This window comes from Salmo salar, chromosome 11 (assembly GCF_965601325.2).
Source record: "Salmo salar chromosome 11, fSalSal1, whole genome shotgun sequence".
Classification (NCBI taxonomy): domain Eukaryota; kingdom Metazoa; phylum Chordata; class Actinopteri; order Salmoniformes; family Salmonidae; genus Salmo; species Salmo salar.
Genome location: NC_138301.1, coordinates 94507191 through 94532796, shown reverse-complemented (window position 1 = coordinate 94532796; position 25606 = coordinate 94507191). Strand labels below are relative to the sequence as shown.

At 41.0% G+C, this 25606-nt stretch overlaps 1 protein-coding gene across 1 annotated transcript in view; it reads left to right on the top strand.

Moving 5' to 3' along the window:
• The window catches only part of npr2 (natriuretic peptide receptor 2), a 50105-nt gene extending 24886 nt beyond the window's left edge, over positions 1 to 25219 (top strand). Inside the window, exons 13-22 of the mRNA XM_014128815.3 lie at positions 3371 to 3530; positions 3653 to 3808; positions 4211 to 4379; positions 5931 to 6077; positions 6830 to 6953; positions 16034 to 16102; positions 16193 to 16367; positions 23082 to 23180; positions 24177 to 24268; positions 24682 to 25219. Coding sequence (XP_013984290.1) covers positions 3371 to 3530; positions 3653 to 3808; positions 4211 to 4379; positions 5931 to 6077; positions 6830 to 6953; positions 16034 to 16102; positions 16193 to 16367; positions 23082 to 23180; positions 24177 to 24268; positions 24682 to 24744 — 1254 coding nt within the window. The 3' untranslated portion in view covers positions 24745 to 25219. The remainder of the gene's footprint in view (positions 1 to 3370; positions 3531 to 3652; positions 3809 to 4210; positions 4380 to 5930; positions 6078 to 6829; positions 6954 to 16033; positions 16103 to 16192; positions 16368 to 23081; positions 23181 to 24176; positions 24269 to 24681) is intronic.
• Positions 25220 to 25606: the final 387 nt, after the last annotated feature.

Here is a 25606-nt window from a genome sequence, read left to right as displayed (position 1 = left end):
GCGTCATCCGGGTTAGGGGAGGGTTTGGCCGGGGTAGGCTATCATTGTAAATAAGAATTTGTTCTTAACTGACTTGCCTAGTTAAATAAAGGTTAAATAAAACATTTTAATGAAATATTAGAGAGAGTAGGTATTGATGTAGCACATGTGGATGTGTGAAACTTACTTCTCAAGTGTCCCCACTTACACCAGCGAATAGCTAGCTTTTTGCGTGGCGCCGACTGGTAACACGTTTCAGGAGGGCTGTCACGTGTGCTAGCAAGACAGAGGTCCTGGGTTCGAGCCTCGTCATGAGCTGAATCAGGAGGAGGTGTTGCTCGCTAATCAAGCAGCGTGACGCCCTTTACATTGGCATCACACTTAGTATGACTGAAAACTGCACTCTGGTCTCATAGACTAGACGTAACATAGTAAATGTAAATCCGGGACACTCAAATTAGTATGATATGTTACGTTCTGGTATAGTTACATAAGACAGACGGTTACTTAAGGCAAAAACCAGCAGTGGCAGGGCGTATAACGCAAACGTCTAGCTACCCAAAGCGTGAACGTCTAGCTACCCAAAGCGTGAACGTCTAGCAACCCAAAGGTTGCATGTTTGAATCTCATCACGGACCACCTTAGCATTTTAGGTAATTAGTAACTTTGCAACTATTTAATACTTTCTAGCTACTTTACAACTATTTAACATGTTAGCTAACCCTTCCCCTAACCTTAATACTGCAGTGGGCTAAAACAGGGTCACACAGAGTGTTTCTTGGTAGTCTTAAACAAATCTACTTTGAAACAAAAGTATACACCTCACACACATGGTTATGGGCTTAAAAAAAAGAAGACACCTGTACCATGTCAGATATAGAGTTGAAATGTATTACATTTATAATTTTAATCCCAATATTACACTTTATATACAGGATCAGTCAAATGTTTGGACACCTACTGATTCAAGGATTCTTCTTCATTTTTACTATTTTCTACATTGTAGAAGAGTAGTGAATACATCAAAACTATTAAATAACACTTATGGAATCATGTAGTAACCACAAAAGTTTTAAACAAATCAAAATATAGTTTATATTTGAGATTCTTGATGATAACTTTGCACACTCTTGGCATTCTCTCAACCAACTTCATGAGGTAGTCACCTGGAATGCATTTCAATTAACAGGTGTGCCTTGTTAAAAGTAAATTTGTGGAATTTCTTTCCTTAATGCGTTTGAGCTAATCAGTTGTGTTGTGACAAGGTAGTTGTGGTATACAAAAGATAGCCCAATTTGGTAAAAGACCAAGTCCATGTTATGGCAAGAACAGCTAAAATAAGCACAGAGAAACGACAGTTCATCATTACTTTAAGACATGAAGGTCTGTCAATCCGGAAAATTTCAAGAACTTTGAAAGTTTCTTCAAGTGCAGTTGCAAAACCCATGAAGCGCTATGATGAAACTGGCTCTCATAAGGACCACCACAGGAAAGGAAGACCCAGAGTTACCTCTGCTGCCGAGGATAAGTTCATTAGTTACCAGCCTCAGAAATTGCAGCTCAAATAAATGCTTCATAGAGTTCAAGTAACAGACACATCTCAACATTAACTGTTCAGAGGAGACTGCGTGAATCAGGCCTTCATGGTTGAATTTCTGCAAAGAAACCATTACTAAAGGACACCAATAAGAAGAAGAGACTTGCTTGGGCCAAGAAACACGAGGAATGGACATTAGACAGGTGGAAATCTGTCCTTTGGTCTGATGAGTCCAAATTTTGGATTTTTGGTTCCAACCGCTGTGTCTTTGTGAGACGCAGAGTAGGTGAACAGATGATCTTCGCATGTGTTGTGCCAACCATGAAGCATGGAGGAGGAGGTGTGGGGGTGCTTTGCTGGTGGTGACACTGTCAGTGATTTATTTAGAATTCAAGGCACACTTAACCAGCATGGCTACCATAGCATTCTGCAGTGATACGCCATCCCATCTGGTTTGCGTTTAGTGGGACTATCATTTGTTTTTCAACAGAACAATGACCCAACAAACCTCCAGGCAGTGTAAGGGCTATTTGATCAAGAAGGAGAGTGATGGAGTGCTGCATCAGATGACCTGGCCTCCACAATCACGTGACCTCAACCCAGTTGAGATGGTTTGGGATGAGTTGAACCACAGAGTGAAGGAAAAGCAGCCAACAAGAGCTCCGCGTATGTGGGAACTCCTTCGAGACTGTTGGAAAAGCATTCCAGATGAAGCTGGTTGAGAGAATGCCGGGTGTGCAAAGCTGTCATCAAGGCAAAGGGTGGCTACTTTGAAAAATCTAAAATATATTTAGGTTTTGTTTTTAACACTTTTTTTTTTTGTTACTACATGATTCCATATGTGTTATTTTATAGCTTTGATGTCTTCACTATTATTCTACAATGTAGAAGATTGTAAAAATAAAGAAAAACCCTTGAATGAGTAGGTGTATCCAAACTTTTGACTGGTACTGTACATGACAGAAGACTCAAATATAATAAAACCGTTCTACAAAGAAACACTGGAGTTTTGGCGGCTTTTCAAAATTATGTTGAGTAATTATGGAATTCTTAACATTTAACATTCCACCCATGAGGCCACTAGCTCGTTTGACTGCAGGAAAGGACTACCCCTTTAACCTAACTCTTAACCCTAACCCCTTACCCCTAGCCTTGCTAATGTTACCCACCTAGCTAGCGTTAGCCACCTACCTAATATAAGCCACAAAAAAATTGGAATTCGTAACGTATTATACGTATTGTAAATATAACGTATTGTACGAATTGCAATTTGTAACATATCGTACAAATTGTAATTCATAAAATCATATGTAATGTAACATTTCATGCTAAATATAGGGAGACAGATTTACATTTACTATGTTACATCTACTCCTGAGTCCAGGTTGAAAACTTGGAAAGCGACATAATGACAATACAAAATTCCTTCCGCTTAATCAAATGTAATCATCCATGTATTTTCAATAATTATTTTTAGCCTGCTCTAACAAAAGGGCTTTTTTTACGTGGATCATGGAGTAAATCAACCAAATTGCTGTTAAAATAACAGTCCGCCAAGCTGTCAACAACAGGGACTTTCTAACAAGCAAAGGGCACTATAAGCCACATTCTGACATACGCTCCGACAAATATTAGACGTATACATGACAGTGCAGTATCTTTTTGTGTCCCCGTAGGAATTAGATTTCCCATGTGAAATGTACTACTTGAAACACTTGGCTCCATGCAGAATTTTCATCACATTTCGATCAAACTCAAAACACATTTCCACATGATCAGATGTGTATGTTTTCGTGTATGCTATACTGTAGGATATTTCTTTTTGAACGGTCAATTTAATGCTTGCTTCGTCAGGGAATGAACTATCTGCACAACAGCTACATCGGCTCCCATGGAAATCTGAAGTCATCTAATTGTGTGGTGGACAGTCGATTTGTGTTGAAAATTACGGATTACGGACTGGCCAGTTTCCGTTCATCATGTGAAAATGACGACTCGCACGCACTCTATGCAAGTAGGTCAACATTGTCAGCAGAGGTGATCACTTTGCCTCTTCACCCATGGAAGAAAACAAAATGGAGGATTGGATTAAGGAGAAGATGCTCAGTGGTTAATGTGAGTTTGTTGTGTTTCTAGAGAAGCTGTGGACGGCCCCCGAGTTGTTGATCTACGACAGACACCCTCCACAGGGCACCCAGAAAGGAGATGTGTACAGCTTTGGCATCATACTCCAGGAGATAGCCCTGAGGAATGGACCCTTCTATGTGGACGGCATGGATCTGAGCCCTAAAGGTAAAACTAATTATGCTAATAAATGCAGGTTGGCATTTATTGAAATTACTCGTGAACTGGAGGCAGCTCTGCGGAGTGGTCACTAACTGGCACAGCCATAAAGTCATAAAATCTGATTTTAAACCTAACCTTAACCACTCTGCTAACCCTGATGCCTAACCCTTACCATGAATTAAGACCAAAAAGTATAACTTCTTCGCCCCATTTCCTCCTTCATGCATGTTCCCTAATGCATAAAGAATATCATCTTCAGGGTTGGATCACTCCAGTCCTTGGCTCAAGGGCTGCAGTACTGCTGGTTTCAGTTCTCCCTAGGACTTTATGGATCGATCAATTTCCCAGAGACTGCAGTGCGCACACACACACACACACCCTAACACTCCCCTATCTTGACTACTACAGAGATAGTGCAGAAGGTGCGTAACGGCCAGAAGCCTTACTTCCGGCCCACCACAGACAACAGCTGCCACTGTGAGGAGCTGACCATCCTGATGGACAGCTGCTGGGCCGAGGACCCCGTCGAGCGGCCCGACTTTAGCCACATCAAGATCTACATCACCAAACTCAACAAGTGAGCACTGATCACCACCATGCCCCAAAATGGCAGCCTAGCTCCTCCATGTAGATCATATTTTCTTTGGATTTATTTTTATCAAGATGTTTGAAAAGGAGAATGGAGGAAATAATTGAATGAAGTTGATATTATCAAGAGATGCTAGAAAAGGGATTAGCATTAATTCAAATAAGATGAAAGAAAGTGATGCTGTTTATCACACACAAATAATTTCAGATCAGAGCGATAGGAAGTCTTCACCCTCCAAGTGTGGAATTTATATTTATCTTGTTGTTCTTCATGGCCTACCCTATGCATTATTCAGATGCATATTTTGGTTTCTGTGTGGGTGCGTGTTCCCTTGAGCTGGGCAGACCTGTCACAGAAGGACAAATATGTGATCTACCTGCTGATCAAAATCCAGAAAACCTTGAAGATTTGGAGTGACCTCTGTGACCAAGAAAACCCAAGTGCTTTATGAGCTGTGGGAGGAAATCAGACCCTGGTGTTTGTTTTGTCGCCGGATCAAGCTTTCATGGCCATACTCCTTTTCCCTACAACACCCCCACTATCAGATGTGTCCCCTTGCTGCAGAACTGTTTTCATGTCATTCAACGCTTCTGTATTTCTTACAAGTACAAAGGCTATTTTTGTTTCGGCATGGTAGATGTACTCCGTTTGAATTCTGACAGTTGTGACAGGGAGATCACAACACAGGTTGTGGTTCATTATATTGACTGGCGGCTTGGCCGTGTGGCTCAAAGCAGGGCTCTGGATCTGTCTGTCTGTCACGTTAACATATAGCCACTGGCACCGCTAGCCTCAGTGATACTTCTGGCCAATTCCACTGGCCTGAGGTAAGAGAGACATGATTGATATCTCTCAGAAGCACTTCATTTCATTCCGTAAATATATTTTATTGACATAGTGACTGATGGCGTGTTATTTTTGGTGTGTGAAACCCTGGCTGAAGGACACAAGAACATAGAGTGTCTTTAGTAATCAGTGTCGTAAACGATCTGATGTAGCCCACATCAGGGGCTCTCACTTTGTGTATTACAAATGGCTGAATTGACTTCTCTGTAAGTGACCTTGATTACTATGATTACCATTTGGCTGGGTAAAGAATGTGAAATCTCTCTTCTCCTATGGATCCTCAGTCCTCAGTGACAATCCTTATGATTCAGGGCTGGGGCCAGTCTATAGTGTACTTTAAGAGAGTAAGCTGTGTATCCTTCACATGATTACCCCTGATGCACTGCTATTTACCACCGTCTTGATTTATCGTTGTGTTCTTCTACATGTGGGTGTATGATCTATGACCCATTAGAGATGTGGGAAAGATTCCAAACGCTGAGTGTACAGTACCGTACAGCTACAGTATAGCCCTGAATGACTCAACCACCGTGCTGTATAGACAAAGGGTCTGAAAAGTACAACCATGACGTCACTTTTGAAATATGCATTGAATAGACCATATTAGGTGATGTTAATGGAGTGGAAAGGTTTTTCATTTAGAATATCAACAAATGAATGGGTATGTCATCTTTCTGTCTGTTTGTCTCACAGGGAGGGCAGTACCAGCATTCTGAACAACCTGCTGTCCAGGATGGAGCAGTACGCCAACAACCTGGAGAACCTGGTCGAGGAACGAACGCAAGCCTACCTGGAGGAGAAGAGAAAAGCCGAAAATCTACTTTACCAGATCTTGCCACAGTCAGAATATTTATTATTTGGATTCTCCTCTTGCTCTATTATGTTTATACGTCTGAACTTCTGATTATCAAACCCGAGAAAATGACACTCTTTTCTGTGTTGTGCCGTTCCACCTATTCATTGTTTCAATTCCACGGCAATGGAAGAGTGCATCAGCTTTCTCTTCTATCTCACACTTTAACAAATATACACATTTAAAGTTACGTAAGCAGAGAGGAGATGAAAGGGCAAGGCAAGATGGGAGCTGACAAGCAAACTTCTCATTAACCAGAACTAGGAGGAGAAATGTGATAGGGGGTTTAAGCACCTCTGATAACACGAAAGCAGCAAATGACAAGCCATGTCCTCAGTCTATTTAAGCTGTCTGTCTCAGTGGTGTAGTCACACTCATTTACCATCCCATTGTCTGCCCAAATGTCTCCCCCCCAACTTTAAGCCCTTTTGACAGACAGAAAAGGGCCTGAGAAAACGGAGCGATATCTTCTCTCACTGCAGAATTCAGCCTATTTGACCAGCGTCCTGGGTTAACCTAGCTACCAGTGCTACACTGTGCCTCTGGCTCTTTAATGTAATTACTGTACTTTAAAATATTAATGAAAAGGAAGTGATAGTGTTAGAATCTGCTTATACTGTAACTTCCCTTATTCACTGTGGACCGTAGCTGCCAAGCTTACTGTCACTGTTGATTCATAGGTCTGTATTAGCATTTCGCTCTGCATTGTTTTACTAAATTTGTGTTCTCTTATCCACAGCTCAGTAGCAGAGCAGCTAAAGCGAGGAGAGACGGTTCAAGCGGAGGCATTTGACAGTGTGACAATCTACTTCAGTGACATTGTGGGCTTCACGTCAATGTCAGCTGAGAGTACACCACTGCAGGTAAAAAACTGTCAGTAGAGATATCCACTACTAACCAACAACAGATACATACCTTACACAATGGTATTCAAACTTTCTTACCGGGAGCCTCATTATTATTATTATATATATTTTTTGCAATAATTTCTTGCGACCCCACCCCAAATCTAAGGACTCAAACTTAAAATCGGTAGATTAACATTTTTACATCAACAAATGACCTTTAATTCATTGCATTTTCTTCTCTCTCATCCAAATTAAGAGAACCAATAAATACATTTACTTATTTGTGAATATTTGTCTCTTTTGTGTGTGTGTGTGTGTGTGTGTGTGTGTGTGTGTGTGTGTGTGTGTGTGTGTGTGTGTGTGTGTGTGTTTTATGTTTTTTAAATGTGTCGACCCCGACTTTGAATACCGTATGTATGACCAGTTAGTTTTGCTAAGTAAAATGCACTCAATATTTATTGAGTCAAAGTATTAATTCACAGTGGGAAATTAAACTTCCTGTACGGGTGGCGTTTGTTTATTTTTATTGAACCTTTATTTAACTAGGCAAGTCAGTTAAGAACAAATTCTTATTGACAATGACGACCTAACCCGGACGACGCTTGGCCAATTGTGCGCCGCCCTATGGGACTCTCAATCACGGCCGGTTGTGATACAGCCTGGAATCGAACCAGGGTCTGTAGTGACGCCTCTAGCACTGAGATGCAGTGCCTTAGACCACTGCGCCACTCGGGAGGATAAGAATGTTGTAACCGAAAGGTCGCTGGTTCTAATCCCGAGCCGACTAGGTGAAAAAAATAAAGTTGATGTGCCCTTGAGCAAGGCATTTAACCCTAACTGCTCCTCTAAGTCGCTTTGGATAAAAGTGTCTGCTAAATGACTACAATGTCAACTCTCTCCCAAGACACTGAGGTAGCTGACATGAAAGCTTGAAAATATGCTGATCCAACAGCTCATTATAAGAAAAGAAGAGAATGTGAAGAGGAGCTTCTTTGTGACTTACGTAACCTCACAGAGCCTATTAGAGCACCTACCGTATGTCTCCTAGTTATAAAGCATTCCCACACTGAGGCCACAACTCAAAATAGTACTGAGAGTGTATTGACGCATAGTTGAGTCACTGGGTGCTATAGCTGCAATGGAAATTCTTTCTCAGATGAAGAAGATTTCAAGACCACTCATATCATTGAGAGACTCCCTTCAACAGAGTCTAAATGTACTGTATGATGATGAAAGGCCGATGGGATGGTTGTAATGGTCTCAATGGTTTTAAGTGCAGTGCCCCAACATGTTATTTTTTTCCCCAAACATTTTGGTCATTCAGAACTCTGAAATTTATCAGATAATACAGATAATACAATTTTGCCCATATTCGTGATAAAGAATCTTAATAAACTCACTGGTTTAAGACCATAAATTAACCAAAATAGTACTGCTAACAGAACTATATTGAAAATATTGTGATTGAAGACTTTTTTTTCCTAAATCAAATTATTTTAAAATGTAACCTCATCATTTCTACACACTTTCTACTTGGTTTAAGTTGCTTCAATTCAGACTTTTATTTTTTACTCTGACAACCACAAGCCACTCTTGATGCAACTTATTAAGATGGTGTTACTGGAGTGTTTCTTCTAAAGTTGTGAAGATACTTTACAGCAGCGATTCTACACTGGTGTGTTGCGGGAGGTTTTGAGTGGCTTGCGGGTGTCAGAGTAAAAAATAAAATTACTGAAGTCTGAATTGAAGCAACTTAAACCAAGTAGAAAGTGTGTAGAAATTATGAGGTTACATTTTAAAATAATTTGATTTAGGAAAAAAAAGTCTTCAATCACAATATTTTCCATATAGTTCTGTTAGCAGTACTATTTTGGTTAATTTTGTGGTCTTAAACCAGTGAGTTTATTAAGATTCTTTATCACGATTATGGGCAAAATTTTATTATTTACAATGAAAGAGGTGGGAATGTTGTTCCCTTGTCATATAATTGCTACATTTAGTATCTGTATAGCATAAAAATAGTTTTCCAGATTGCATTTTGGCAATTATTTTTCATGATGCGAATATTGTGTCGCAACTGAGACAACCTGGTTCAATTTGGGTTTGTGATTGTGGAGGTCAGGTCATCTGATGCAGCAGTACATCACTCTCCTTCTTGGTCAAATAACCCTTACACATCCTGGAGGCGTGTTGGGTCATTGTCCTGTTGAAAAACAAATGATATTCCCACTGAGCACAAACCAGATGGGATGGTGTATTGCTGCAGAATGCTGTGGTAGCCATGCTGGTTAACTTTTTAGGGTATAGGGGGCAGTATTTTCGATTTCGGATGAAAAGTGTGCCCAGAGTAAACTTCCTAATACTTGGGCCCAGAGTCAAATATTTGCATATTATTAGATTTGGATAGAAAACACTCTGAAGTTTCTAAAACTGTTAGAATGATGTCTGTGAGTATAACAGAACTCATATGGCAGGCAAAAACCTGAGAAAAATCCAACCAGGAAGTGTGGAAATCTGAGAATTGTAGTTCTTCTTTTGAATCCCTATCGAAACTACAGTGTCTGTGGGGTCACGTTGCACTTTCTAAGGCTTCCATAGGCTGTCAACAGCCGTAGAAAGTTTTTCCATCATTCTCCTGTTACTGGGCAGAGAATAGTAGCTCAGTCAATGAGTGGACTGCCTATGGACAAAGGGCTTGGTGATGTGCGAGCCCGACAGGGCGCCCCTCCTCCTTTTTTTTCTTGAATGAATACGCTATTGTCCGGTTGGAATATTATCGACGTTTTATGTTAAAAAATACCCTAAGGATTGATTGTAAACAACGTTTGACATGTTTCTACGACCAGTAATGGAACATTTTTTACTTTTCGTCTCTGGTACTGCGCTCGCGCGTTATGCCTTTGGATAGTGATCTGAACGCACGAACAAAACGGAGGTATTTGGACATAAATATGGAGTATTTCGAACAAAACAAACATTTCTTGTGGAAGTAGGAGTCCTCGGAGTGCATTCTGACGAAGATCAGCAAAGGTAAGAGAATATTTATAATACTAATTCAGAGTTTTGTTGATGCCAGAACTTGGCGGGTAGCTGTATAGCTTGCTTCGATGGCTGAGCTATGTACTCAGAATATTGAACAATGTGCTTTCTCCGTAAAGTTATTTTGAAATCTGACAAAGCGGTTGCGTCAAGGAGTAGTGTATCTATAATTCTTTCAATAAATGTTGTACATTTTATCAACATTTATGATGAGTATTTTTGTAAATTGATGTGCACATTCACCGGAAGGTTTGGTGGGAATACATTTTCTGAACATCACGCGCCAATGTAAAATGCTGTTTTTGGATATAAATATGAACTTTATTGAGCAAAACATACATGTATTGTATAACATGAAGTCCTATGAGTGCCATCTGATGAAGATCATCAAAGGTTAGTGAATATTTTAGCTGGTCTTTTGGTTTTTGTGATGCCTGTCCTTGCTTGGAAAATGGCTGTGTGGATTTTCTTGTGAAGTTTATGTCCTAACATAATCTAATTTTATTATTTCGCCGTAAAGCCTTTTTGAAATCGGACAATGTGGTTAGATTAACGAGAGTCTTTTAAAATGGTGTAAAATAGTTGATTGTTTGAGAAAATTAAATTGAGATTTTTGCTGTTTTGTATTTCGCGCCATGCTATTTCACTGGCTGTTGAATAGTGTGGGACGGTCACGTCCCACCTAGCCCAGAGAAGTTAACTGTGCCTTGAATTCTCAATAAATCACAGCCAGTGTCACCAGCAAAACACCATCACAACTCCTCCTCCATGCTTCATGCAGAGATAATACGTTCACCTACTCTGTGTCTCACAAAGATACAGTGGTTGGAACCAAAAATCTCAAATGGAACCAAAAATGTCCATCGCTCGTGTTTCTTGGCCCAAGTAAGTCTTCTTCTTATTGGTGTCTTTTAGTAGTGTTTTCTTTGCAGCAATTTGACCATGAAGGCCTGATTTTCACAGTCTTCTCTGAACAGTTGATGTTGAGATGTCTGTTACTTGAACTCTGTGAAGCATTTATTTGGACTGCAATTTCTGAGGCTGGTAACTCTAATGAACATATCCTCTGCAGCAGCGGTAACTCTGGGTCTTCCTTTCCTGTGGCAGTCTTCATGAGAGCCAGTTTCATCATAGCGCTTGATGGTTTTTGCGACTGTACTTGAAGAAACTTTACATTTTCCGTATTGACTGACCTTCAAGTCTTTAAAGTAATGATTGGCTGTCATTTCTCTCTGCTTATTTGAGCTGTTCTTGCCATAATATGGACTTGGTCTTTTACCAAATAGGGCAATCCTGTATATACCACCCCTACCTTGTCACCACACAACTGATTGGCTCAAACACATTAAGGAAAGAAATTCCACAAATTAACTTTTAACAATGCACACCTGTTAATTGAAATGCATTCCAGGTGACTACCTCATGAAGCTGGTTGAGAGAATACAAAGAGTGTGCATACAGTAGCTGTCTTCAAAGCAAAGGGTATATGTCGTTACTGACAACTTACATCAGCCTCGTAAACTGTGGAAAATTATAAAGGACATTGGCTTAAAAACTCCCCATAAGGTAAAATCCTCTAGTATTGGCCTGGATATTGATGATGTTTTATGCTATCAGCAGGTAAAGGTTGCAAATTATTTTACCACATTTTTTACCACTATAGCCTCATCTCTGGTTAAGAAGTTACCCATCTGCTCTGGACACTATGGCCAGTCTTTCATTAATAACTTTTACCATAGCAAAGATATCACAAATGATTTGTTTGAGCTGTGCATGGTAACAGAGGACAAAGTTTCCAATCTACTATGCTTAATGAGCACAAACAAAGCAATTGGGCTGAATAATCTTCCTGCAAGATTCATAAAGGATAGTGCTTTTGTCACTGCTAAAATGATAACACATATTGTAAACCTTTCTATTAGTAGTGGTACATTTCCCAAGGATCTCAAAATAGCTTGGGGGGTTCCACTCCACAAGAAGAGCAGTAAAATAAATGTAGGAAACTACAGGCCTGGGTCAATCCTTAGCACCTCATCCAAAGTTGTTGAGAGATTTCTTTTTAATCAACTTGAGGGATACCTTCTTGAGCACAAACTACTTTATGAACTACAATCTGGCTTTATAATAGCTCAGTCCACTGATAGTTGCCGTATCCACCTTTTTGACCACATTAAGCAGGAAAGTGAGAAGGGGAACTGTACAGGTATTGTCATGTTAGACTTGCAGAATGCTTTTATCACTGTAGACTATGATATTTTCCTGATGAAACTGAAATGCATGGGTCTAAATGATGTAGCAGTGAATTGGTTTAGGTCTTATCTGACCAACAGAACACAAGTATGTAATGTTGGTGATGTTCTGTCAGAGGCCAAAGAAATATCCTGTGGAGCACCGCAGGGATAAATTTTAGGGCCTCTCTTATTTCTTATATATGTTAATGATATGCCAGATACAGTGAAGTGCAAAACTCCTGCTTTATGCTGATGACTCAGCCACACTGGTATCAGGGAAGGATACAGGAATTGCATTTTGTTAGAGATCGGTTGTCTGACAACAAATTGTCATGTCATTTGGGAAAAATGTATCTATTTTGTTTGGAAATAAACGTAACTTGCTTAGGGCTGACAAGATAACAGTAAACTGTACTGGCAAGGAGATTGAATCTAAAACCTATGTAACTTATCTTGGTGTGTCCTTAGATCAATCCCTTTCTGGAGACCTGATTGCTGCTAAAATTCTTTCTAAAATGGCAAACAAATTCAAATTTTGATATCGTAAACACTAGATATTTTAACATTAAAGTTAAGAAACTGCTTGTCTCAACCTTGATTCAGTTTCATATTGATTTTGACTGCTCTGCTTGGTATAGTGGGCTATAAAAAAGCTAAAAAAGAGAATGCAGGTCATGCAAAATAATGTTATCAGGTATATGCTGAATGTCCCCCCTAGGATCCACATAGGGGTACAAGAGTTCAGGGAGGTGGGCTTGTTGCCTTTGGAGTCCAGAGTGGACCAACTTCAACTTAATCATATGTTTGACATTTTAAATGACCGTGCCCCAGGTTACATGAAAAACCACATTGATATGGTCTATAATCAACACAATCACAATACCAGAGCTAGTGTTATGTCTTGTAAAATCCCAAGAGTAAACAGTACTGCGAGGAGCACTTTCTTCCATACAGGCATTTGTCTATGGAATAGCCTTCCCTTGGAGATCAAGCAAATAAATAATGGCTTTAAAAAGAAGGCATTGTTTTTTAATTTGGACAATGTTGTCTAAGTAAGGGAAACCACTCCACTGCCCCTTGTGCCCCTACTGCTGGTCAGGTGTATTATTTGAAGGATCGGTATGATGCGCAATTAATAGATTGTTTTAATGTGAAATGAATATGGTTGATTTTTAAGGTTAGGGAGAAGTGCAGTGAATAGTGCCACTTTTTAGCATGTCAAAATAAATGAATGTATTTATGGTTGTTTGTAATTTTCTCTTCTCTTTTAATCATGTTATTGTTTTTACCATCAAGGACCACTTTGGAAATAAGCGTTTTAATTAATACTTTGATATCCTCTGGGTCCACATTGTGCATTTTGTTGTAAATATCTGTAGCTCAAAATAAATTAAATTCAAAAAGGTGGCTACTTTTGAAGAATCTCAAATATTAAATATGTTTTTGATTTGTTTAATACTTATCTGGTTACTATTGAATGGGTAGGTGTGTTCAAACTTTTGACTGGTACTGTATATAATGAAATATTAGATTAAGTCGAAATGGTTTAACAAATAATGATAAGCCCATCTGAAACTTCAGCTACAGATAACAAACAGATCACCGAACATTTAGAATCCCACCGTACCTTCTCCACTATGCAATCTGGTTTCAGAGCGGGTCATGGATGCACCTCAGCCAAGCTCAAGGTCCTAAACGATATCATAACCGCCATCGATAAAAGACAATACTGTGCAGCCGTCTTCATCGACATGGCCAAGGCTTTCGACTGTCAATTACCGCATTCTTATCGGCAGAATCAACAGCCTTGGTTTCTCAAATGACTGCCTCGCCTGGTTCACCAACTACTTCTCAGATAGAGTTCAGTGTGTCAAATCGGAGAGCCTGTTGTCCGGACCTCTGGCAGTCTCTATGGGGGTGCCACAGGGTTCAATTCTTGGGCCTACACTTTTCTCTGTATACATCAATGATGTCGCTCTTGCCGCTGGTGATTCTCTGATCCACCTCTACGCAGACGACACTATTCTGTATACTTCTGGCCCTTCTTTGGACACTGTGTTAACAAACTTCCAGACGAGCTTCAATGCCAAAAACTCTCCTTCCGTGGCCTCCAACTGCTCTTAAATGCAAGTAAAACTAAATGCATGCTCTTCAACCGATCGCTGCCCGCATCCGCCCGCCAGTCTAACATCACTACTCTGGACGGTTCTGACTTAGAATATGTGAACAACTACAAATACCTAGGTGTCTGGTTAGACTGTAAATCCTCCTTCCAGACTCACATTAAGCATCTCCAATCCAAAATTAAATCTAGAATCAGCTTCCTATTCCGCAACATAGCCTCCTTGACTCATGCTGCCAAACATACCCTCGTAAAACTGACTATCCTACCGATCCTTGACTTCGGTGATGTCATTTACAAAATAGCCTCCAACACTCTACTCAGCAAATTGGATGCAGTCTATCACAGTGCCATCCGTTTTGTCACCAAAGCCCCATATACTACCCACCACTGCGACCTGTATGCTCTCGTTGGCTGGCCCTCACTTCATATCCGTCGCCAAACCCACTGGCTCCAGGTCATCTATAAGTCGTTGCTAGGTAAAGCCCCTTATCTCAGCTCACTGGTCACCATAGCAGCACACGCTCCAGCAGGTATATTTCACTGGTCATCCCCAAAGCCAACTCCTCCTTTGGCCACCTTTCCTTCCAGTTCTCTGCTGCCAATGACTGGAACGAATTGCAAAAATCACTGAAGCTAGAGTCTTATATCTCCCTCACTAACTTTAAGCATCAGCTGTCAGAGCAGCTTAGCGATCAGTGCACCTGTTCACAGCCCATCTGTAAATAGCACACCCAACTACCTCATCCCCATATTGTTATTTATTTTTTTGCTCTTTTGCACCCCAGTATCTCTACTTGCACATTCATCTTCTGCACTATCTATCACTCCAGTGTTTAATTGCTATAATGTAATTATTTCGCCAGTATGTCCTATTTATCGCTATCTCCCTAATCTTACTACATTTGCACACACTGTATATAGATTTTTCTATTGTGTTATTGACTGTGTTTTTTTATCCCATGTGTAACTCTGTTGTTTGTGTCGCACTGCTTTGCTTTATCTTGGCCAGGTAGCAGTTGTAAATGAGAACTTGTTCTCAACTGGCCTACCTGGTTAAATAAAGGTGAAATAAAAAAATATATAAACTAGAACTGAAATAGTTTTCTGAGCCCCATTTCTCTCCATGAGCACACTGAATCTCCTAACTAATAGTTACTCAGGGGCATTACAACAGCCGTTTGACGAATGAGAACATGACACTTCATATCTTCTTTTGAGTAAACAGCTGATATTTTACGTAATTATTTATCTTAAAATTCTGAATCCTTCTTTTGAAAATGTGTTCCCAGTATTTAGTCTGTTGCATTGTTTTACTTATGCAAATGCGTTTCTCAGTAATCTGAGGTTCTGGGAAGTGGCCCAAGGCGGGGAACAGACACATGTTTTCATCTGACTGGGGGAATCATTGGGAGTTCATGCAGAAACACATCTCCGTCAATCACAGGGGCAAACCAAATGAAACATGCCTCATGAACGCACAAAGTGGAATTTACTATCTTTGGGCACTTTCTTTGAAATTGCTTCGTTTCACAAAAGTTTGCCACTAGCTAAATGAAGTATTTCTGAAATAGAGACTGAGGGAGCAGAAGAGTAACGGCAATATGCTTTTAGTGGTGGTGTTTCCAATCGTTTTAACCTTAAAACAATTGTTTGTAGTTTACCTGAGTACTGTACCTAAAGTATTTTTAAATTCTCCGTAGGTTGTGACGGTGCTGAATGATCTTTACACTTGCTTTGATGCCATCATCGATAATTTTGATGTGTACAAGGTAAGTCAGAGTAATCACGTTTTTTGTTATTTTCAACCAGTGATATAATCACCTGTTTTACCTGCTGACACGTTGTCTTGTATATCTCAGGTGGAGACCATTGGTGATGCGTACATGGTGGTGTCAGGGCTTCCGGTAAGGAATGGTAAACTCCACGCAAGAGAGATTGCTGGGATGTCCTTAGCCTTACTAGAACAGGTGAAAACATTCAAGATTCGACACAGACCCCAAGACCAGCTACGGCTAAGGATAGGAATCCACACAGGTATCATTTCACACGGAGTTTGGAATTATTGTTAAAATGTTTTATGCTTAACTACTGTTGGAAGCTGGCAGTTAAAAAAAAAAAAAAAAGGGTTGTGTCCAATTGAATTAATCTGTGTCTTTGGGCACTGCCCAATCCTACTCCCAATCCTTGGCTTCTACTAGTTACCGCCTAATAAAACTTGAATAAATCATATAAAACTTCAATCTTTCAATACCTCCTAAATGTTACATGATCTGCCCTAGCCATTGACAGTTTATTTAATTCTATGACAAATAGCTTAACTATGTTATGACACACTATTTATTATATTGTAAATCAGGTAAGGGCAACTTTGATGGAGGTGGGGGCCACAAAAAAAAACTACTCATGAGGGGTCGCAGTGCCTCATGGGTTTTAAAGTACATTTCCTGCAATTCTACTTGTTTTGCCATTGGGCGTGGAGAAGATTTTGCAATTTTCTAACTCATTTCATGCAATTCTACACATTTTTCCATGGAGCGGAGAGAAAAAATGTGCAGTTTTACAGCTAATTTCCTGCAATTCTACACATTTTGCCATAGGGTGGAGGAAAATGTTTGCCGTTTTTAATATGATAACTGACTACAAGTTTAGATAGCTGGCCGCTAGACTAACTTACCAATAAAACATTTTTTGCTGATATGGGCTAATTATGTGATCGCTGATGCACAACCAAGTTTTGAAATTGCACATTCTATTATTCTAACTCTCAACAGTAAGTTGAGACCCCTACTGAGTAAAAATGTTTAAATGATAAAACGTTTTATTTTTATCACTGTAGCAAATAGTCGACTAGCCAAGAACTCATCTGTGATTCAATTGCCCACTTATGTATCCTGCCTATTCCTGCTTCATGATCGCATGGGGCTTTTGCTTAGTCATTTTTATAAACTGTTTTGAATGGTTATGACCGTTGATTACAATATCTAGGTTTCAGGACATACTGTATTTCAGTTAAGAAATCTCTGGCAATTTCTCCAGTAGTGACAATATTTGAACAAGTACAGGCAGTGTTGCACGCTCAGGCAGATCAGGTCAAGCTTTTCAGAGGTTTTTTTGTCCATAGTTCTCAGACATTATCTCATGCAGGCAGAATGTACAGTATAATATTCTTATTCAAACACTTGACATGAACATCACTGATAGGTCTTTCAACAGTCTGCGTGGGAGGTGCTCAATCCCATCATTTTGTGCATGCGTTGTTTCAAATCAAATTTATTTTTATATAGCCCTTCGTACATCAGCTGATATTCTCAAAGTGCTGTACAGAAACCCAGCCTAAAACCCCAAACAGCAAGCAAAGCATGTGAAAGAAGCACGGTGGCTAGGAAAAACTCCCTAGGAAAAACTCCCTAGAAAGGCCAAAAACCTAGGAAGAAACCTAGAGAGGAACCAGGCTATGAGGGGTGGCCAGTCCTCTTCTGGCTGTGCAGGGTGGATATTATAACAGAACATGGTCAAAATGTTAAAATGTTCATAAATGACCAGCATGGTCAAATAATAATAATCATAGTAGTTGTCGAGGGTGCAACAAGCACGTCCGGTGAACAGGTCAGGGTTCCATAGCCGCAGGCAGAACAGTTGAAACTGGAGCAGCAGCACGGCCAGGTGGACTGGGGACAGCAAGGAGTCATCATACCAGGTAGTCCTGAGGCATGGTCCTAGGGCTCAGGTCCTCCGAGAGAAAGACAGAAAGAGAGAAAGAGAGAATTAGAGAGAGCATATTTAAATACACACAGGACACCGGATAAGACAAGAGAAATACTCCAGATGTAACAGACTGACCCTAGCCCCCCGACACATAAACTACTGCAGCATAACTACTGGAGGCTGAGACAGGAGGGATCAGAAGACACTGTGGCCCCATCCGATGATACCCCCGGACAGGGCCAAACAGGCAGGATATAACCCCACCCACTTTGCCAAAGCACAGCCCCCACACCACTAGAGGGATGTCTCCAACCACCAACTTACCGTCCTAAGACAAGGCCGAGTATAGCCCACAACGATCTCCGCCATGGCACAACCCAAGGGGGGGGGGGGGAGGCGCCAACCCAGACAGGAAGACCACGTCAGTGACTCAACCCACTCAAGTGACGCACCCCTCCCATGGACGGCATGGAAGAACACCAGTAGGCCAGTGACTCAGCCTCTGTAAAAGGGTTAGAGGCAGAGAATCCCAGTGGAAAGAGGGGAACCGGCAAGGCAGAGACAGCAAGGGCGGTTCGTTGCTCCAGCCTTTCCGTTCACCTTCACACTCCTGGGCCAGACTATACTTAATCATAGGACCTACTGAAGAGATAAGTCTTCAGTAAAGACTTAAAGGTTGAGACTGAGTCTGCGTCTCTCACATTGGTAGGCAGACCATTCCATAAAAATGGAGCTCTATAGGAGAAAGCCCTACCTCCAGCCGTTTGCTTAGAAATTCTAGGGACAATTAGGAGGCCTGCGTCTTGTGACCGTAGCGTACGTGTAGGTATGTACGGCAGGACCAAATCGGAAAGATAGGTAGGAGCAAGCCCATGTAATGCTTTGTAGGTTAGCAGTAAAACCTTGAAATCAGCCCTTGCCTTAACAGGAAGCCAGTGTAGGGAGGCTAACACTGGAGTAATATGATCAAATTTTTTGGTTCTAGTCAGGATTCTAGCAGCCGTATTTAGCACTAACTGAAGTTTATTTAGTGCTTTATCCGGGTAGCCGGAAAGTAGAGCATTGCAGTAGTCCAGCCTAGAAGTAACAAAAGCATGGATTAATTTTTCTGCGTCATTTTTGGACAGAAAATTTCTGATTTTTGCAATGTTACGTAGATGGAAAAAAGCTGTCCTTGAAACAGTCTTGATATGTTCTTCAAAAGAGAGATCAGGGTCCAGAGTAACGCCGAGGTCCTTCACAGTTTTATTTGAGACGACTGTACAACCATCCAGATTAATTGTCAGATTCAACAGAAGATCTCTTTGTTTCTTGGGACCTAGAACAAGCATCTCTGTTTTGTCCGAGTTTAAAAGTAGAAAGTTTGCAGCCATCCACTTCTTTATGTCTGAAACACAGGCTTCTAGCGAGGGCAATTTTGGGGCTTCACCATGTTTCATTGAAATGTACAGCTGTGTGTCGTCTGCATAGCAGTGAAATTTAACATTATGTTTTCGAATGACATCCCCAAGAGGTAAAATATATAGTGAAAACAATAGTGGTCCTAAAACGGAACCTTGAGGAACACCGAAATTTACAATTGATTTGTCAGAGGACAAACCATTCACAGAGACAAACTGATATCTTTCCGACAGATAAGATCTAAACCAGGCCAGAACTTGTCCATGTAGACCAATTTGGGTTTCCAATCTCTCCAAAAGAATGTGGTGATCGATGGTATCAAAAGCGGCACTAAGATCTAGGAGCACGAGGACAGATGCAGAGCCTCGGTCTGACGTCATTAAAAGGTCATTTACCACCTTCACAAGTGCAGTCTCAGTGCTATGATGGGGTCTAAAACCAGACTGAAGCGTTTCGTATACATTGTTTGTCTTCAGGAAGGCAGTCAGTTGCTGTGCAACAGCTTTTTCTAAAATTTTGGAGAGGAATGGAAGATTCGATATAGGCCGATAGTTTTTTATAATTTCTGGATCAAGATTCGGCTTTTTCAAGAGAGGCTTTATTACTGCCACTTTTAGTGAGCTTGGTACACATCCGGTGGATAGAGAGCCGTTTATTATGTTCAACATAGGAGGGCCAAGCACAGGAAGCAGCTCTTTCAGTAGTTTAGTTGGAATAGGGTCCAGTATGCAGCTTGAGGGTTTGGAGGCCATGATTATTTTCATCATTGCGTCAAGAGATATAGTACTAAAACACTTTAGTATCTCCCTTGATCCTAGGTCCTGGCAGAGTTGTGCAGACTCAGGACAATGGAGCTTTGGAGGAATACCCAGATTTAAAGAGGAGTCTGTAATTTGCTTTCTAATGATCATGATCTTTTCCTCAAAGAAGTTCATAAATTTATTACTGCTGAAGTGAAAGCCATCCTCCATTTGCGAAGGCTGCTTTTTAGTTAGCTTTGCGACAGTATCAAAAAGAAATTTCGGATTGTTCTTATTTTCCTCAATTAAGTTGGAAAAATAGGATGATCGAGCAGCAGTAAGGGCTCTTCGATACTGCACGGTACTGTCTTTCCAAGCTAGTCGGAAGACTTCCAGTTTGGTGTGGCGCCATTTCCGTTCCAATTTTCTGGAAGCTTGCTTCAGAGCTCGTGTATTTTCTGTATACCAGGGAGCTAGTTTCTTATGACAGATGTTTTTAGTTTTTAGGGGTGCAACTGCATCTAGGGTATTGCGCAAGGTTAAATTGAGTTCCTCGGTTAGGTGGTTAACTGATTTTTGTCCTCTGACGTCCTTGGGTAGGCAGAGGCAGTCTGGAAGGGCATCAAGGAATCTTTGGGTTGTCTGAGAATTTATAGCACGACTTTTAATGCTCCTTGGTTGGGGTCTGAGCAGATTATTTGTTGCAATTGCAAACGTAATAAAATGGTGGTCCGATAGTCCAGGATTATGAGGAAAAACATTTAGATCCACAACATTTATTCCATGGGACAAAACTAGGTCCAGAGTATGACTGTGGCAGTGAGTAGGTCCAGAGACATGTTGGACAAAACCCACTGAGTCGATGATGGCTCCGAAAGCCTTTTGGAGTGGGTCTGTGGACTTTTCCATGTGAATGTTAAAGTCACCAAAAATTAGAATATTATCTGCTATGACTACAAGATCCGATAGGAATTCAGGGAACTCAGTGAGGAACACTGCATATGGCCCAGGAGGCCTATAAACAGTAGCTATAAAAAGTGAGTGAGTAGGCTGCATAGATTTCATGACTAGAAGCTCAAAAGACGAAAACGTCATTGTTGTTTTTTTTTTTGTAAATTGAAATTTGCTATCGTAAATGTTAGCAACACCTCCGCCTTTGCCGGATGCACGGGGGGTATGGTCACTAATGTAACCTGGGGGTGAGGCCTCATTTAACACAGTAAATTCATCAGGCTTAAGCCATGTTTCAGTCAGGCCAATCACATCAAGATTATTATCAGTGATTAGTTCATTGACTATAACTGCCTTGGAAGTGAGGGATCTAACATTAAGTAACCCAATTTTGAGATGTGAGGTATCACAATCTCTTTCAATAATGGCAGGAATGGAGGAGGTCTTTATACTAGTGAGATTGCTAAAGCGAACACCGCCATTTTTAATTTTGTCCAACCTAGATCGAGGCACAGACACGGTCTCAATGGGGAAAGCTGAGCTGACTACGCTGACTGTGCTAGTGGCAGACTCCACTAAGCTGGCAGGCTGGCTAACAGCCTGCTGCCTGGCCTGCACCCTATTTCATTGTGGAGCTAGAGGAGTTAGAGCCCTGTCTATGTTCGTAGATAAGATGAGAGCACCCCTCCAGCTAGGATGGAGTCCGTCACTCCTCAACAGGCCAGGCTTGGTCCTGTTTGTGGGTGAGTCCCAGAAAGAGGGCCAATTATCTACAAATTCTATCTTTTGGGAGGGGCAGAAAACAGTTTTCAACCAGCGATTGAGTTGTGAGACTCTGCTGTAGAGCTCATCACTCCCCCTAACTGGGAGGGGGCCAGAGACAATTAATCGATGCCGACACATCTTTCTAGCTGATTTACACGCTGAAGCTATGTTGCGCTTGGTGACCTCTGACTGTTTCATCCTAACATCGTTGGTGCCGACGTGGATAACAATATCTCTATACTCTCTACACTCGCCAGTTTTAGCTTTAGCCAGCACCGTCTTTAGATTAGCCTTAACGTCGGTAGCCCTGCCCCCTGGTAAACAGTGTATGATCGCTGGATGATTAGTTTTAAGTCTAATACTGCGGGTAATGGAGTCGCCAATGACTAGGGTTTTCAATTTGTCAGAGCTAATGGTGGGAGCCGTCGGCGTCTCAGACCCCACAACGGGAGGAGTAGAGACCAGAGAAGTCTCGGCCTCCGACTCCGACTCGCTTAATGGGGAGAACCGGTTGAAAGTTTCTGTCGGCTGAATAAGCGACACCGGTTGAGCATTCCTACAGCGTTTCCCTCCAGAAGCCATGAGAAAAATGTCCGGCTGCGGGGACCGTGCGAGGGGGTTTATACTAACGTTACTATCTGTACTTACTGGTGGCACAGACGCTGTTTCATCCTTTCCTACACTGAAATTACCCTTGCCTAACGATCGCGTCTGAAGCTGGGCTTGCAGCACAGCTATCCTTGCCGTAAGGCGATCGTTCTCCTGTATATTATAAGTACAACGACTGCAATTAGAAGGCATCATGTTAATGTTACTTAGCTTCGGCTGTTTGAAGTCCTGACGAACCATGTCCAGATAAAACCTCCGGGGTGAAAAAGTTGAATGAAAAAAGTTGAGTGAGGGAAAAAGTAAAAATATACGGTAATGAAAAAGTAAAAAACCGTCAGGTATCAAAGTAAGATCGGCAACAAAAACGCACAGCAGCGTAAACAAGTCTGCAAGTTGTGACCGGAAACAGGAAACACCCTCAGGCACTTTGTTTGAGTTCAATCTAATCTTTCATGCTTTTAAGTACACTTAACTTATCATGTGAGCTTCTGGTAAGGAAAGAAATGCTACTTTATTTAAATGATGGTTTTCCATGGAGTATATTTCCAGCATAATTCACTGCCTTTCTTCTGTGCAGGACCTGTCTGTGCTGGGGTGGTGGGTCTGAAAATGCCCAGATATTGTTTATTTGGAGATACTGTCAACACAGCGTCTCGGATGGAATCGAATGGAGAGGGTGAGTGACAGATTCGGATCTCTGTTGTTCTATTTTAGTGGCTGTCAGCGTTTTTTAAATAAATAAATATTCAAACGAAATGCTGCTGCATGGAACAATGGTCACATTGTAGAATTCAATTGGGGAAAAATAAATATGTTTCAGTTGACACACACTGACTACTAAGTACTCATTATTTGTTATTTATGTGGTATTTGCTCGGATTTGGATTTTGTGGTTGTTCGTCCACCGAGTATTCCCTGTTGTATTGGTCTTATGTAATGGTGTTGTGAAAGACTGGTTCCCGTCATTATTTGTCTTAACTAAATCTGACTGATATCTTGTGTCTGAGAGTCCATGACCATCCAATTATACAAATTGTGGACTAGCTCTTTGCACATACTTCCCTGTAAGAAACGTAAACGTCAAGGGATACAGAAAGTAGACATGGGATATTTATAGTCACAAAGCAACAGACAGGATGGAGGTTGTCATTGTAGTTTAAGAGTGATTATCTGGACTGGTATTGCTGGCAGCTGTTCTTAACTGGTGTGGTGCTAGTGGGACCACTGGTGTTGTGCCAGCCGGGAGGTTTTGTGAGTGACTCATCACGTTATTGATTAACCCACTCCCTTCCTGCTCATTTCCTGCTCTGTGCTTTCACGTCCATTGAGAAATAGTTAATAACACTTATACCCATGTCATATCCGTAGTGATAAAACTGTATACCATCAAATATCCTATAGTGGTAGGAATCACCTCTGGGACTGCACTGTCAGCTGTTTCTAGGCACTATTTCCACAGCACCAGGAAGGATTTCACTGTTCATTTCTACTTTTGACCACCTAACATAGACAGATCTACTTGGTTAACATGCATGTGTATTATAATTGTTATTGTCTGCCCAGTGCATATGGCGGAGGATAAATGCTTGTATGTAATGCAACTGGGTGTCACTCCCTGCAAAAACAAACACTCACTGTGATTTGTCTCTTGTCCCATTGATGTGTTTCACAGCCTTGAGGATCCACCTCTCCTCTGCCACCAAAGAAGTGCTGGATGAGTTTGGCTATTTTGATCTCCAGTTAAGAGGGGACATAGAAATGAAGGTGAGGCCCCAATGAGTAATGAATGTGTTGTCAGCATTATCTTTAATGGCTTCACTTATTCAGTATTGTTTGATAGACGACGGAATGCGAAAGAATGGTAAATGTGATCTTGTGATTCCCATCCTGTTTATTCTCTTGGTGGAGGACTGCATTGCATGTCAGTAGATGTGGAGCTCTGGGCCTCTCAGATTACGAGTGTCGTGAAGAAAATATGTCCGTGCTCTCCTGTCAAAATGAAAGAGAACCATAATATCTGGTTATGTGGAGTAGTATACTCTCTAGGGATGTCAGATGAGTTCTAACAGGACCTGCAAATGTCAGGGTCACCCTTTAAGGAAGAGAAGCCCTTTTGTGTAGCCATCACTCCCACTCGTCTCCATTGATGACACCTATTGATTTCTGTGTTTTTCCAGGGCAAAGGCAAAATGAGAACCTATTGGCTTCAGGGGGAGAAGACTGACATGTACGTTATTTGAGAGGCGCTGCTGTACTCACATTGGAGCCAACCGCAGAGGAGGCTACACAGTGGCACAGCCAGCCACTGCTTTATTTGTTTTAGAATAAGTCCTAAAGGTGATACCCTCCTAAAGTACGAAGAGAAGGGATGTTTAATGGTATGTTTAATACCTGTGTACGGTAACTGCAAAAAGTTGTAAAGATGTTTTGTATGAAGAATCTTTCTGTCCTGAGAGTGAGTACTTTTCGATGATGATGATAAATTCATATTTTTTGTGCTTTATATCAAGATTTGTATAATGTGTTTGGAAGTCAATGACGTATTAATAGTTCCATACGGCGTTCATAACAGATGGGCACAGTGTAATGATCAATGTCAATGCAGAGGTTAGAGTTCCACAGTGATGTCATACAGTACAAGATGATATATGTATATATGTACATCCAAGATATTGTAAGATATTTTGTTCAATAAACGGAGTAAAATACAACAAATCATTGTTCGGAGAATATTATTTATGGTTTAACCTAGTGTGTTTTCATAGTCCTGTGTGAGTCTGTGCACTGCACTGTTAATGTCCTTTTGATCAAAACATTTCATGATTTAGTATTGTTTACAAGACGATAACACTTTGAAGTGTCATGCTTGACGGTATAAGGGGGACATTCCTTGTAGCCAGCTAATTACTTATTTCTGGCTGTACCTCATAACTTTTATAACTGGGCCATATTCCCCTGATAATGCTTAACCAAATATTTTCTCCTAGATTTAACTCCTACTGAATTAAGTTTCCTTATGCCGTCCTCTAAAAATGGAAGAGAACTTGCTTGAATGATTTTGTCTTTTTTAAGAATGAAAGTATATGCTATTCAGTTGAAGGG